We start from the raw sequence: 12436 nt of genomic DNA on the forward strand, positions 1-12436 counted from the left end.
AAAAGTTTTCTTTAAAAAATTACATAAAAAAATATCCAAAATATTTTAGTTTGGATTAAAAATAACACAAATAGTATAAATAAGACTTTTACTTACAAGGATAATTTGTGAAGCTTGGAGTTGCTGAACCTTGAATTTGCATGATCTTTTACTTCAAACCCTTTGTAGTCATAGGAACATGACAGGTCATTAGGCTTAAGAGTTCCATTCAAACAGGGTAAATCTTCTTCCATCTGCAAATTATAGAATTTAAGTGTAGTCTATTCTAGTCTTAAATTGATTTTAAAAATCTCATTCTGTAATGACTTATTCCTTAAATTGGTAACTGAGCATAGCTTTAGGAATTTTTTACCTTTATAATACATCTGTTACTTAACCCTATCATGACAGGTCAAGAGTCAAAGGTCATGTCATCTCATTTGTTGATTCCCATTCATACTTTCATTGAACTATCATTTTATACATTTATATCAATAAGTTTGGTATCAAATTCTATATTATAATTCAAAATTTTCTGTATAAATTTGAAAATTTATATTCTGTATAAAATAGCATATAAACACTATTTGATTTCTTAATTTAAAAGTAAATGTTTGAAAAAACACCTAAGCATCAATTTTTTGTGTATCACGTGATATGTCGGATAGAGCACTGGTTGAAGTTAGATGTTTGTGATGTCAAAATAGAATGTGTACAGTTTTGTACAAATTATGAACTTGAATTACTGGTATTTAAAAACTAGAATATAAAATAAAATATTCCTATATTTTCTTTATGCTGAGATATTTGCTAGAGTATTGAAACAAACACAGTAGTCCTGCCCATCTCCTCCAATTTTTGTAAACAGTTCTTGTATACACTTAATTTTATATATGGCATATGAATAACCAATCAAAATTTCAGAATGTTCCACAACTGGTTTTCTCAGCCATTTTCAAATATGGCAGCACCGATTCTTTCCTTCAAGACAAACCTTCATGCTGGTAAGTTGAGTCTTTAGCCTGTTCGAAATTTCACATTTTTACCCAAATACAGATTAGTAATTAAAGTTGATAAATTATAATGGAATCCTACAGTATGGATACAGTAAGTTATGATTTTTTTATTTATTTAGATTAAACATTGGTATTTGAGTTACTATTTGTAGTCACTGCAGAAAGAAAAAAACATTTCATATTTACTTTCTAATTTTTTTTATGGTGGTTACAAGGTTGGTTAAATTTATCACACAAATATACAGATTCTGATTCAATAGTAAAATTAATTGATAAAATATATAGTTTCTTTTAACAAAACATTTGATAATTATCTGAAGATTACAAAGATTGCACGTGTGAAATGTAAAACTTTTCTGATGCTTAAAAAATGTTTACATTTGTATTAAAATGAAAATTACTCTACATGCTGCATAGTCAACATTTTAAATGCAAAAAAGTATTAGAAAATCTTTCAAATATCTTAATTCTTAACTTAAAAACCTGATATTTTGTGCACAGAAGACTTGTAATTTTTACCAATAACCTGCATACATTACCAAAAATCACAGTATAATTTCTCTCATGGATAATACTTTTATGTTTATGAGCAGGGTGGATTCCACCTAACTCATAATGAAAGTTAATAATATAATGACTTCTAACTTAAAGCTCATACTCACCATTTGATCAGTTGTTCTTTTTATGGATACAAAGTCCATAGCAACATGCTCCAAAATAGGCTGTAGCTCCTTTCCCTGTTCTTTTGCAAAGAAGTTGGTTCGACCAAACAAGCGCTTCGTATGGTCCTGAGTAGGACGTAATACATTTTCACCAGCCTTGTCAAATGTTTGATCAACAGTCATTTCAAACTTCAACCCATTTTTCTGGCTGGCTAAATTCTTCAATACTTTGTCTTTTGTAACAATCTATTAACAAAAAACATATCAATTTCTAAATTTTATTAAGAATAACAACCTCTTTTGTAAGTTACAAAATACCAAAACAAGTAATTAAAGAAAGTATTGCTTTAAAATTCAGATATGCTCAAACAAAATATAAGTAAATAATTTTGCAAATTGATGAAATAATAAAGATGGTGAAATTATTAACATGAAGCCTAATTTCCTTTACATTTTTGAATAACATATCACATTAAAAATATTCTGTATATAAAAAATACAGAAAATGGATTAACTACCAAAGTACCTTTATGTCAGAATGTTTAGTTAGTTCTACTGTTCAACATTAAACTTTTGAATTAACTAGAGCATACTTTTTAATTTCTTTGTCTGGAATATTATATTGCAGCATTTATGTACTTCAGAATTAACAAATAATTTTAAATTATCACAAAAATACACAATCCAAGTCTAAAGGACAATATTCAGATTTCCAATTTATTACAACATTGCAGAAGGTAAGTGCCACCCACAGTACTACTTTTTAGCCTCCGATTAAAACAGTATTCCTAACAAATGGAATGAAAAACGAAATTCTGAATAAGTTAAAAAAAATTGATCACAGATTAACTTGACAATATAAATTAAATGACTGTTGAAACTCGGATTTTTAAGGCCAATTAGCTTTTCAAAATTAGATCTTCAGTCCATTAAAAATGCAAGCACACTCCCCATAAGCAGTTTCAATAAACAATTCAACAATATTTGAGGTGCTTTATATAGTTATTGGGTGGGAAGGAATTGTGTAAAATAATAGGTTACAATGTGATAATATAGCAAAAAACTGGAAATTCCTGGGAACTTAAAAAAATTGAAGATATACTTTTTTCATAGTGAGCACTGAAATCACTATAGGACTATAAAGAAAACTACAAAGTTAAAGAAGGTAGATGGACTTCCTAGCCTAGTATTATTTAACTAAAAAGACACACGTTACATTTTACTGGCTCACTGGTTCAAACATTCATTTCACATGCAATATTCCCAGTTATATTCCCATTTTTCTTATTGTGATACCCGTTTTCTCAAAATGACTGTCAATCAATGTCATACCCGTTACACTTTATTTATGGATGTACAAGTTGCACAGCCAATACCAAACTTGTTGCTCATGGTTTGTAAATATATATGAATCAAAATTAGTTGTGTAAAACTTATCAATAAATAGAACATTTTGGAGATGCACAGCTCCACTACCAAAGTATATCAATTATTTACATTAAAAATCATTTGGTACATATTTACACAATGTGCAATTTCCACAACCTGTGATCCATGAACAAAGTTTGTCTGGTATAATTCTGTCACTGTCTCTTTGAAGGAAGTTTCTTTGAAGTATTTATAATTGTCTACATCTAACACATTGGTACAGCCAGAATTCTGAATCCTGCCAGTGAAAACTAGAGGTGAAGAGTCATGAGAATATCGTTCCAACTGCTGCTCTTCTCGCAAACCTACAGAAAAAAAAGCAATCATTCAGATTTTCGAAAAAGCTACACAATAACAATTTACAGTTGTGATAAAACTACTGTGGATTATATAAGAATCATTTCATTCTTAATATTTCTAAGTATTCTTCAATTAACAGTTCAAATAAACTAATAAACCATTATGTTTTTAACAACTTAGCGAACAAAGCTGCGAGTGAATCAAATTCTTTTTATCCCTTTGAACTGCTAAATGTAATATTTTTTCATGTGAACCTCACTAACCCAAGTGATTAAAAATCTAATCAATTAACATAAAGATGCACATTATTAAGTTCCTCACTAATGATCAACTGTACAATAGCATTTTTTTTGCTCTTAAACCATGTATCATAAACTGAGCCATAGCCATTATAGTTGAAATGTAAACCATGGAAAAGCATCTTATGTTAAACAAACTTTTTTTTATTAATTACCAAAGTTCTTTGCTGGGAAAAAGAACCATCATACATAACAGTTATATTAAAAACATCAAACTACTTGTAGTAACCTTTTAGTTCCTTTCTGACTCTGTTCAGTTCTGTCATCACTTTCTTCACCTCAGAATATTTCATCTTGTCAGCATGAGAGGGCTAAAAATATGCAACAACTAAATTTCCATAAAGAACAATAAATCAGCCAACATCAAGACACTTATACACACATCTTTAGTTCATTAGTATGTAATCTACTATAAACATAAAATACAAATCTAAGAATGTTTATGTTACAGCCTTAATAACTGAACTAATTATATTGCACTTGCAACTTAGAATTGTTTGGGTAATAGCACATCAGATCAGCTACCACTACATCAATTCAGGTATGTTTACATACCAGATCAGATACTATGACCTTATCCGTTATAAAACCCAAACACTCACTTTAAAACAGTGATCTGATTCGAAAGCTTCCTCAAATTTTCTAATCTTCTTTTTCATACCTGCAAGGAAAAACAGTTTAAATCAGTCTGTATACAACATTAACATATACATAACTGAAATGTTACATGCAAGTCAAACTTCGGTATTTTTTGTGTCTGTTTTTTCATTATAAGAATAAGAAAAAAAAATTTCATATACAACTTACTATGTATTTTCTTCCTCAGTTGTTTAACTGTTGAAGACATTTTATCTTCATTTTTAAACGACCTAGAAAATCATGAAAAATCAAAAAGACATTTATATAAAAACATCATTCAAATACACTTACTGCCACAAGCAAACAACTTCATTACATTTCAGTCTAAAGAAATATCTCTCAAACAAGATGAGTACAGAATCTTAATATTCATAATAAAAATACTACAGACTGAAGTTATTACTCTTAATTTATTACTGATTATAAATTTCTCACCAGTCCACTGTTACACTGCTTCTTCAGGAGTAAAGAGTTAATAATCTAACAAAATTCCTGCTGTACTACTTAGAACAGGGATGTGAAAACCTGTGGATTTCATTGGGTGCAAACTTTAGTTGGGTCATTTGTAAGATCAGTGAAAAAACCCTGAGACTAGCAACTGTCACGTAATGAAACAATGAACCGTCTTGCTGAGACTAGCAACTGTCACGTAATGAAACAATGAACCGTCTTGCTGAGACTAGCAACTGTCACCTAATGAAACAATGAACCGTCTTGCTGAGACTAGCAACTGTCACCTAATGAAACAATGAACCGTCTTGCTGAACAGAAAAAACTTCCTTATGTAACTAATTTTAATAAAAAGACATTTAGCAACTATCCTAAAAACTAATTTAACACTGTTACTGGTATTTAAAACAGTACTGTCAATTGACAACTTCCAAACAAATCATTTCAGATCAGGGATATTCTCCTTATTTACACAGCTGGAGTTTAACTCACAGGAATTGTTAGGAGTATTTTCTTTGTGCTGCATATTTTTTTCAGTAGTCTTATCTTCAGTTTCAGTTGTCAGATAAACACAGATCTGGAAAGAAAATCTGGTGATGGGGAAATGGGATAGGCATATGTTTTACAACTCCGAAGCTAATTTTCTTGGTTTCCCTGAGGCCCACTTGATGGCTATTAGAAGCAGTTATCTTCTCAGTTTCATGTAGTTTTAGAAACACAAGTAACTACTAGAAACAACATTGTATAAATATAAACTCCTATATTTTTGTACCATTGAGGGCTTGCAAAATTTATTAACTAAACAGATTTAATATATAAAACAAGTTCCTCAAACTTTACCATGAGCTCACTCTGTAAGAATTGTTTCTCCTAACTTAATTCGTGTAAAAAATATATATATATAAAGGAATGAAATCAACACCTTATACATAAATTTTTGTAACAACCTAAAACACAGAACAGCTTCTACGGTATACACATATAAAAGATATCTTAAAGCAGTGTTTATAAGATTTAAGTAAAAGTTCTCACCTGTTTAAAAATTCACATTGGTCTTTAGGTGGAGAAGGAGGTAAGTTTGGATCCAAGCTTCTAATGTTTGAGAAAAAAAAACATTATATACAATTTGCCCCACATGCAAACATTTCAAAGAAATTATACAAATATAGAAAAATTGATAAACCCAAAATGATTTCACATCTAATAAAACATTCCAACGAACAAGTTAGTGAAAACAAAAGTTATGAGAAATCTAATAATAATAAAATGTAGCATGATACATCATTTTTGAAGGTACTTCAGTTACATAATTTATACATCTATAAGTAACTGGCACATCTAGGACAGAGGGTGACACTTGAGGATAGGTTGCTACAGAAGTATCTGAAGAATACAGATTCAAAAAGCAGTGAAAATACATCACCAAATGAGTTAAAACATCTCAGATATGCAGGGTCATAAAGGTCATATGAAAATAAAATTTAAGGACTTTGCACAACTTTTTCCAGGACCAATTCTCAAATTCCCAAGGACTCTTGAATCCTGTCGCATAGGATTAAAACTTGTATTTTCTTGGCATTTTTGTTAAAACATGTCTGACGATGAAAACTTAATTTCAAATTTTACAAGACAAAAGATTCACAATATCCAACATCACCACGTTTAAAATAAATTTAGAACACGATTCCACAAATCCTTAGACATTCTACTGATATCTTGAAGTTTGAATAACCTAGAGTATTTTCTTTCAAACAAATCAACCATTTAATAATTATCAGATGACTTTTGAGATTACTTTCCAAAACAAAAATCAAGAATAAAGTAAAAATCATATCATTAACTTCAGAAACCGTCACAGTGACCCTTCTGTAACTTCGGGAATTTCCAAGAATATCTATCATATTAAAAAGCAAGTTAGTGACATTTATAATGTACTATTAAGTACTTGAGTACTTAAACCTTTCTGTGAAAAATATGCCTCATTAATGACACCACAACTGTCCAGGTGAGAAGCATAATTACAATTATAATTAAGATGGAGGTTCCTTAAACCAATTTGATTCCATTTTTTAAATGGACTTACTAATAGTATACCTACTCAAGATAGGGCAGACAATTTCCAGCACTTGGTGATAAAGGTGCTTCAAATAAGCTATAAATGAAAAAATGCATTTAATCCAGGTTGGAAATGTGAAAGTTTATTAGAAGAGATGATTTTATTTAAAGTGAATTTTTTCATACTTATCATAAACAATAAAATTTCACAAGTAATAGTTTATACAGAAAAAGGTCAAACAGTTCACTGTCCAATCAATCACTTCAGGAGGTTTTTATAGTCTGACCTCTTTCAATTGTGATAGTAATTAGCAGATATGTTGTGTCAGAGCTTTAAGATTTTCCCAAGTTTCACATCTCTAGCTAAACAGTTTTTACATAAGAGCTTATCAAATATTTGACTACAAAATAACTTTCAATGACAAAGTACCAATAACTACTTTTAATACCACAGTAAAAGTAAATTATTGTTGGGAAACACATTTTCTAACCATTTATATCATTTTACTAATTTTTCAGAATTGTGACTTTTGAGCTTGGTTGTACTATCAGCCCCAACATAAATGACCAAAATAAAGACTGGATACTGGAGTCTATTCATTATGATAGTATGAAAAATTAGCCTAGGATTAATTACTCATAACATTATACAATTGTAGTTTCAAGGTTGGTAAATGTAGGAATGACTGGAAAGAAAATGGTAGGGATTCAACCAGTCTCTAAACAATTTATGAAACTTTTAGTAATGTCTACCAACAGTTCAGTATCATGTACCATGCATTATTGGAATGAAAAATAAGGGTACAATTATATTCTTATGTTATGGTTTTCAAACTTCCTGACAAAACACACCACTGCATTTTACATGTTTATGGAGGGGTTCCCTGTACATCTGGAAAAAAAACAAACAACAAACAACTTTAGGTTATGCTGCACATCATTAAGATTAATTTTTTTTAATTTACTTTATACATATATATATAAAATCAACCTTTTATATTACCAAAAATATTTCAGAATGGCACAGAATTTTAGTTATCCTGAACTCCTTGGTCCTATATACACAAGAATTTGTCAGAATGCATCAGGTTTGACCTCTGGGTACCAAATACACACTGCAAAATGCCCCATATATGCAAGGCAATCCCAAGTACTTTACTTGGAATTTTGTACCACAACAAACTAAACAGCATACAAGTTTGCATACAGCTGGCTGTATCAGTTTCTAATAGATTTGATCAATGACAATAAATTGCACAAATATAAGGCCAGGCAAAAGTACGACATAATTAAACCTTTTACCTCAAGTAGGTCACAGTGTACATCACAACCTTTCACAGAACTAATTTTAAAATTAAGATAAACTACTTTATTACCAACATACATGGATAAATTCAGAATCAGAATGCAGATAATAAAGTTTAGTATTTTTTAATTTTTATGAGAAAATATTTTTGAACAATTCTCAATCTCCACTAGTGTGAGAATTGTACTGTTTTATATCTATCTTCTTCAATAAAGTTCTTACCACCCTCCAAGAAGTACAAAATTTTATTTGTACTGTTTTATATCTATCTTCTTCAATAAAGTTTTTACCACCCTCCAAGAAGTACAAAATTTTATGTAAATTACTATTTATAATGCCATCATTCAAGCAAAGCATAATTTATATAGCTTTCAATTTTATGTAGTTACAGAGCAATGAAATCAGACTCTTCTTGCCACATCCACCCAACACATCTCCTCTTCCAGATCTCACCACAGTTCCAACATTTAGATTATTATTTACAACTAATAGAAGCCAAAGTTTTTCTCTAACAAATGACGAATTATATTAAGCTGTTTTTCATACAATGAATTGTCAATTTTCCTTCCAGTTCAAACTTCATTCACACAGTAAAAACATCAACACATCTGTCGCACAGTAAAGAGGAAAAACTGTAATAGTTATGGAACGTAGTTTCCTTTTTTGCATGTTATTATTTATTTTTTGGTACATTACTTAAGTAAACAAATTTAACGCAGTAATACCATTAGTGTAAATAGTAGGGTTACATTTCATCAACAATGGAAAAAAACCAAAACAACCAGGAAATTGCTTTCTTTTGTTTTTCATGTGCATTTTTTATTATTATAAAAAAATAGCTAAAATCTAAAAATTGTAGGTTAGATAAAGTATGATAAATGATTTTTTTTAATGAGGTATGCTCATGAGTAATTTGTGCATTGTGTAATTTTATACTGTAATATGCTGACCACATTTCCACATGACTTGCAATTTATATGGCACAATATAGTAGAGACAGTTTAAAGGGCAATAAAATAATAAAATGTATGGATAAATAGATGTATATTGTTACAAGCTTCAAGCTACTTATGGTAACCATTGTAGCTTTCCATTACAATCTGCAGTCATTCCAGAAAGAAAACAGGGGAACTTTAGAATTATTTTTTCATTTTTATGGTAGTTATAACATCGGTCAAATCAACCAATCTCATAGAGTTAGGATAAAAAAAATAAAAAATAAAGTTTTTCTGGAAAAAAAAAACATTTTATATTTATTTAGGATGTTTTAAGGGTTATGAAAATGATACATGAACATTTTCAGATGGAAGAATATTTTCAATCTTATGAAAATTACTTTGCACTCAGAGAGAAACATTCAGTGTAAATTGTAAATAATGTTTTTCCCTGAACATTAACATGTTCTTTCCTAATTGCAGAAGGTGAACATGTAACATACATAGTATATAAATTTTTTATTCAAACTGACATGCTTTTTTCTTAAGTTTATTAGATCCTATCCATGGGATTCTTGAAGAAACAGTTAAGAGGGAAAGATCCTTCGCCATGATACCCTACAGAGATCACTGTGGCACTTTTTTGGAACCATCAAAAGAAAGGGTCCTATGGTGACACTGGTAGAATCTTCAAGTGGATCACAACAAAAGCAAGTCTTCAAAAACCAAGTGATCAATTCTTATCCCAACAGCCATTTTCAAATGGTCTAGGGAAGATCTCCAAGGCTTTCATTTTTAATAGGTGATACTGACAACCAAGGATAACAACTTACAAGTTTCATTTAATGGATCAGTGACAATAAAAGGAACAAAAAGTTCCATTTTTTCTATCCAGTTGATGGATCCCTCTAAAAATTGACTGAGGGATTATTCTGTCCAAAATGTGCAAAAAACTGAAAAGCTAGCAGCCTAAGAGAGCCTTATCCCAGTGGAAGATAATGTGAACTCTTTTACCTGTAAATATAGTGGCAAATGATGGCTAGCTTTTGAAAGTCCAACTGTAAGAAAGTAACAAGGTCAAATTCTGTATTCTGCTGGTCCAAAACAGTTTTTCATCATCTTTGTTGTTTATTATAAGACTAAACTAAATCCTCCTGTTGTAACACTTACTATGGCAACAGGAGGAATGTAGAAACTGTCAGAAGAAAAAACAAGAGACAACAGCAATACTCAAGAATGTCATCAAGTGTATCAATATAAATAGTAACAAGTTTTGCCATTTTTGTTAACTTACCTTATTACACTAGCCTTTCCATTATATGTATGAATCATAACAATTCACATCCTGTGCTCTGACAATGTTATTACATTATTAAAAGCATGATTTGAGAAAGTTGTTTTTTTATTTTCCAATCATTCCTAAATTTATCATTCATGAAACAACAATGACAAAATGCAATGAGTACCTACCTCCTCATCATATCACAATCCCAGATAGAATTTTAGTACAATCTTGGAGAATGGTATTAATTTGAGTATCTCTTATTTTGTGGTTATCTGTGTTGTTGATAAAAGTCCAAATGAGCTTAAATGTCAACAATGTAAGGTCCAAGTTATAAATTCTGAATATTAGAAAATACAGCATATTTGACTGGGGCACAAAAATGGGTCTCCAGTCACAGTGTATGTTTTTACTATGATTGCCAAAAGACCATTTTATCAAGACATAAATCTTAGCAAAATCTTATCTCTATGGTGCCAGCATCCCTGCCAAAGAGCACCAAAGTTAATAAAGCTTTGGCTTTGAGGTTAATTGACCTGACATGGACTAACCTGAGAACATTATCTGTAGACATTAAAATGAATGTCAACTATTAATGTCTTTCCAGTTGATTCTGCATGTAGAATGAAAATAAGGTGAGATTTAACTACCTTTGACTTAAAAATACTAAGGATCTCAAAAAACAACAACAAATGTAGCTAGAAAATCAGCCTATTATATTGTTTTTCCTGTTTAATTTAGTATTTGTTTGAGAAACTGGTTTTGTATAGTTACTTTGTATTTTTATATTTACATCCAGTTAAAAAATCTATAGTATCATTTTTTGCATAGAAATACTTCTTGTTATAATAAAGCTTCATATCAATTAAAATATTGTAATTATTTTAAAATATGCAAATTAAACCTCAAATTCCCATTCCAATACCTTGCACATACTTAAAATGCCTTTAATTATCTTTTTCATGTTCTACAAACTAAGCATTTTTCTCTATTCAGATAGTGATGTAAAAACGATTTAACAAGTTATTTTGCATTTTACCAATTTGCTATGATATTCACAGCTGACAAAACGATCAACATGAAAAGTTGGGATCTGAATAAATACACGCAACACTTACTGCACTTCTGTATTATACAAACATGAAGAAAGCGTTGGATCTTCTGAACAACTATTTCCAACTGGCCACCTGTGTTGGTGCTTAGAGAGAACTGGTTCTGAAGGAAAAAATACATCACATTTGTAAGCTAAGTAGAACTTACAAATGTTCTTCATTTACAAAAATACATACTATTCAGAAATAATTATGTACACTCAGACTACTACTTATTCCTTAACCACTGAACCTCAAACATTTTCAGAGTATAGGCCAAGGTAAATGTTCTTAAACAAAAGCTATGAAAAAAGATGTTTTACTGAAAAATTATTTTGACTAACTCAGATCAGTAAGCTAGTAAACTAATGACATGAAATCAAGTTTGGTGTCAGCATATGTTGCTTAAACCTTCTCATGGAATTTTTAAGTTAATAAAATTTGGAGTATATATGCATAATTAACAAAAACATAAAGGAATGATCACATACTTCATTACAAATACAGTTCTACATAAGACTGACAACAATGTCTAAAGATGAATTCATACTTAAAACTATAGGTATGATGTTATGTAACTCTCAACAAGAGGATTTAAAAACAAAGAAATGCCTAGAGTCTATTAAAGAGAAGTAAGCAGCATCCTTGATAATATTTCTTTTAAATGATGGCACAACCTTAACCACAATACACATGTACATTGAGTTTTATTTTTAATATAGTAAACATGTCTCAGTTTTAATGCTGAATCTCAGATATCAATCAGTAAAATAAACTTTGCAGTAGATATCTAATAATAAATCTTCACTAACAGTCATCTAAAACACCAACACAATACTGTATTCAGATATGAATAACCACAAGAATAACAACACTGGTATTTATAGGAAAGTTAGAGTTTGTATGCAGTATGCAGAGTGGAGGGCATGACTGAAAACTAAGGATGTTTAAAAGTTAAGCTATTATAGATATTTAACAGTTAATATTTTTATTA

General features: G+C 30.0%; 1 protein-coding gene across 9 annotated transcripts in view; it reads right to left on the minus strand.

Annotated features, from left to right (window-relative positions):
* The window catches only part of LOC143234404 (uncharacterized), a 46760-nt gene that overhangs the window by 8306 nt on the left and 26018 nt on the right, over positions 1 to 12436 (minus strand). For 4 of the 9 annotated variants that reach the window (XM_076471763.1, XM_076471762.1, XM_076471767.1 and 1 more), the window contains 9 exons: positions 11470 to 11566; positions 6872 to 6925; positions 5806 to 5865; positions 4492 to 4553; positions 4287 to 4345; positions 3914 to 3995; positions 3182 to 3390; positions 1658 to 1903; positions 97 to 233 (listed from right to left, as the gene is read on the minus strand). In XM_076471763.1, the coding sequence (XP_076327878.1) occupies positions 97 to 233; positions 1658 to 1903; positions 3182 to 3390; positions 3914 to 3995; positions 4287 to 4345; positions 4492 to 4553; positions 5806 to 5865; positions 6872 to 6925; positions 11470 to 11566 (1006 nt within the window). The remainder of the gene's footprint in view (positions 1 to 96; positions 234 to 1657; positions 1904 to 3181; positions 3391 to 3913; positions 3996 to 4286; positions 4346 to 4491; positions 4554 to 5805; positions 5866 to 6871; positions 6926 to 11469; positions 11567 to 12436) is intronic. The other 5 variants (XM_076471766.1, XM_076471765.1, XM_076471770.1 and 2 more) reach the window with 3 other exon arrangements.

This window comes from Tachypleus tridentatus, chromosome 12, assembly GCF_004210375.1.
Source record: "Tachypleus tridentatus isolate NWPU-2018 chromosome 12, ASM421037v1, whole genome shotgun sequence".
NCBI classification, from domain to species: Eukaryota; Metazoa; Arthropoda; class Merostomata; order Xiphosura; family Limulidae; genus Tachypleus; species Tachypleus tridentatus.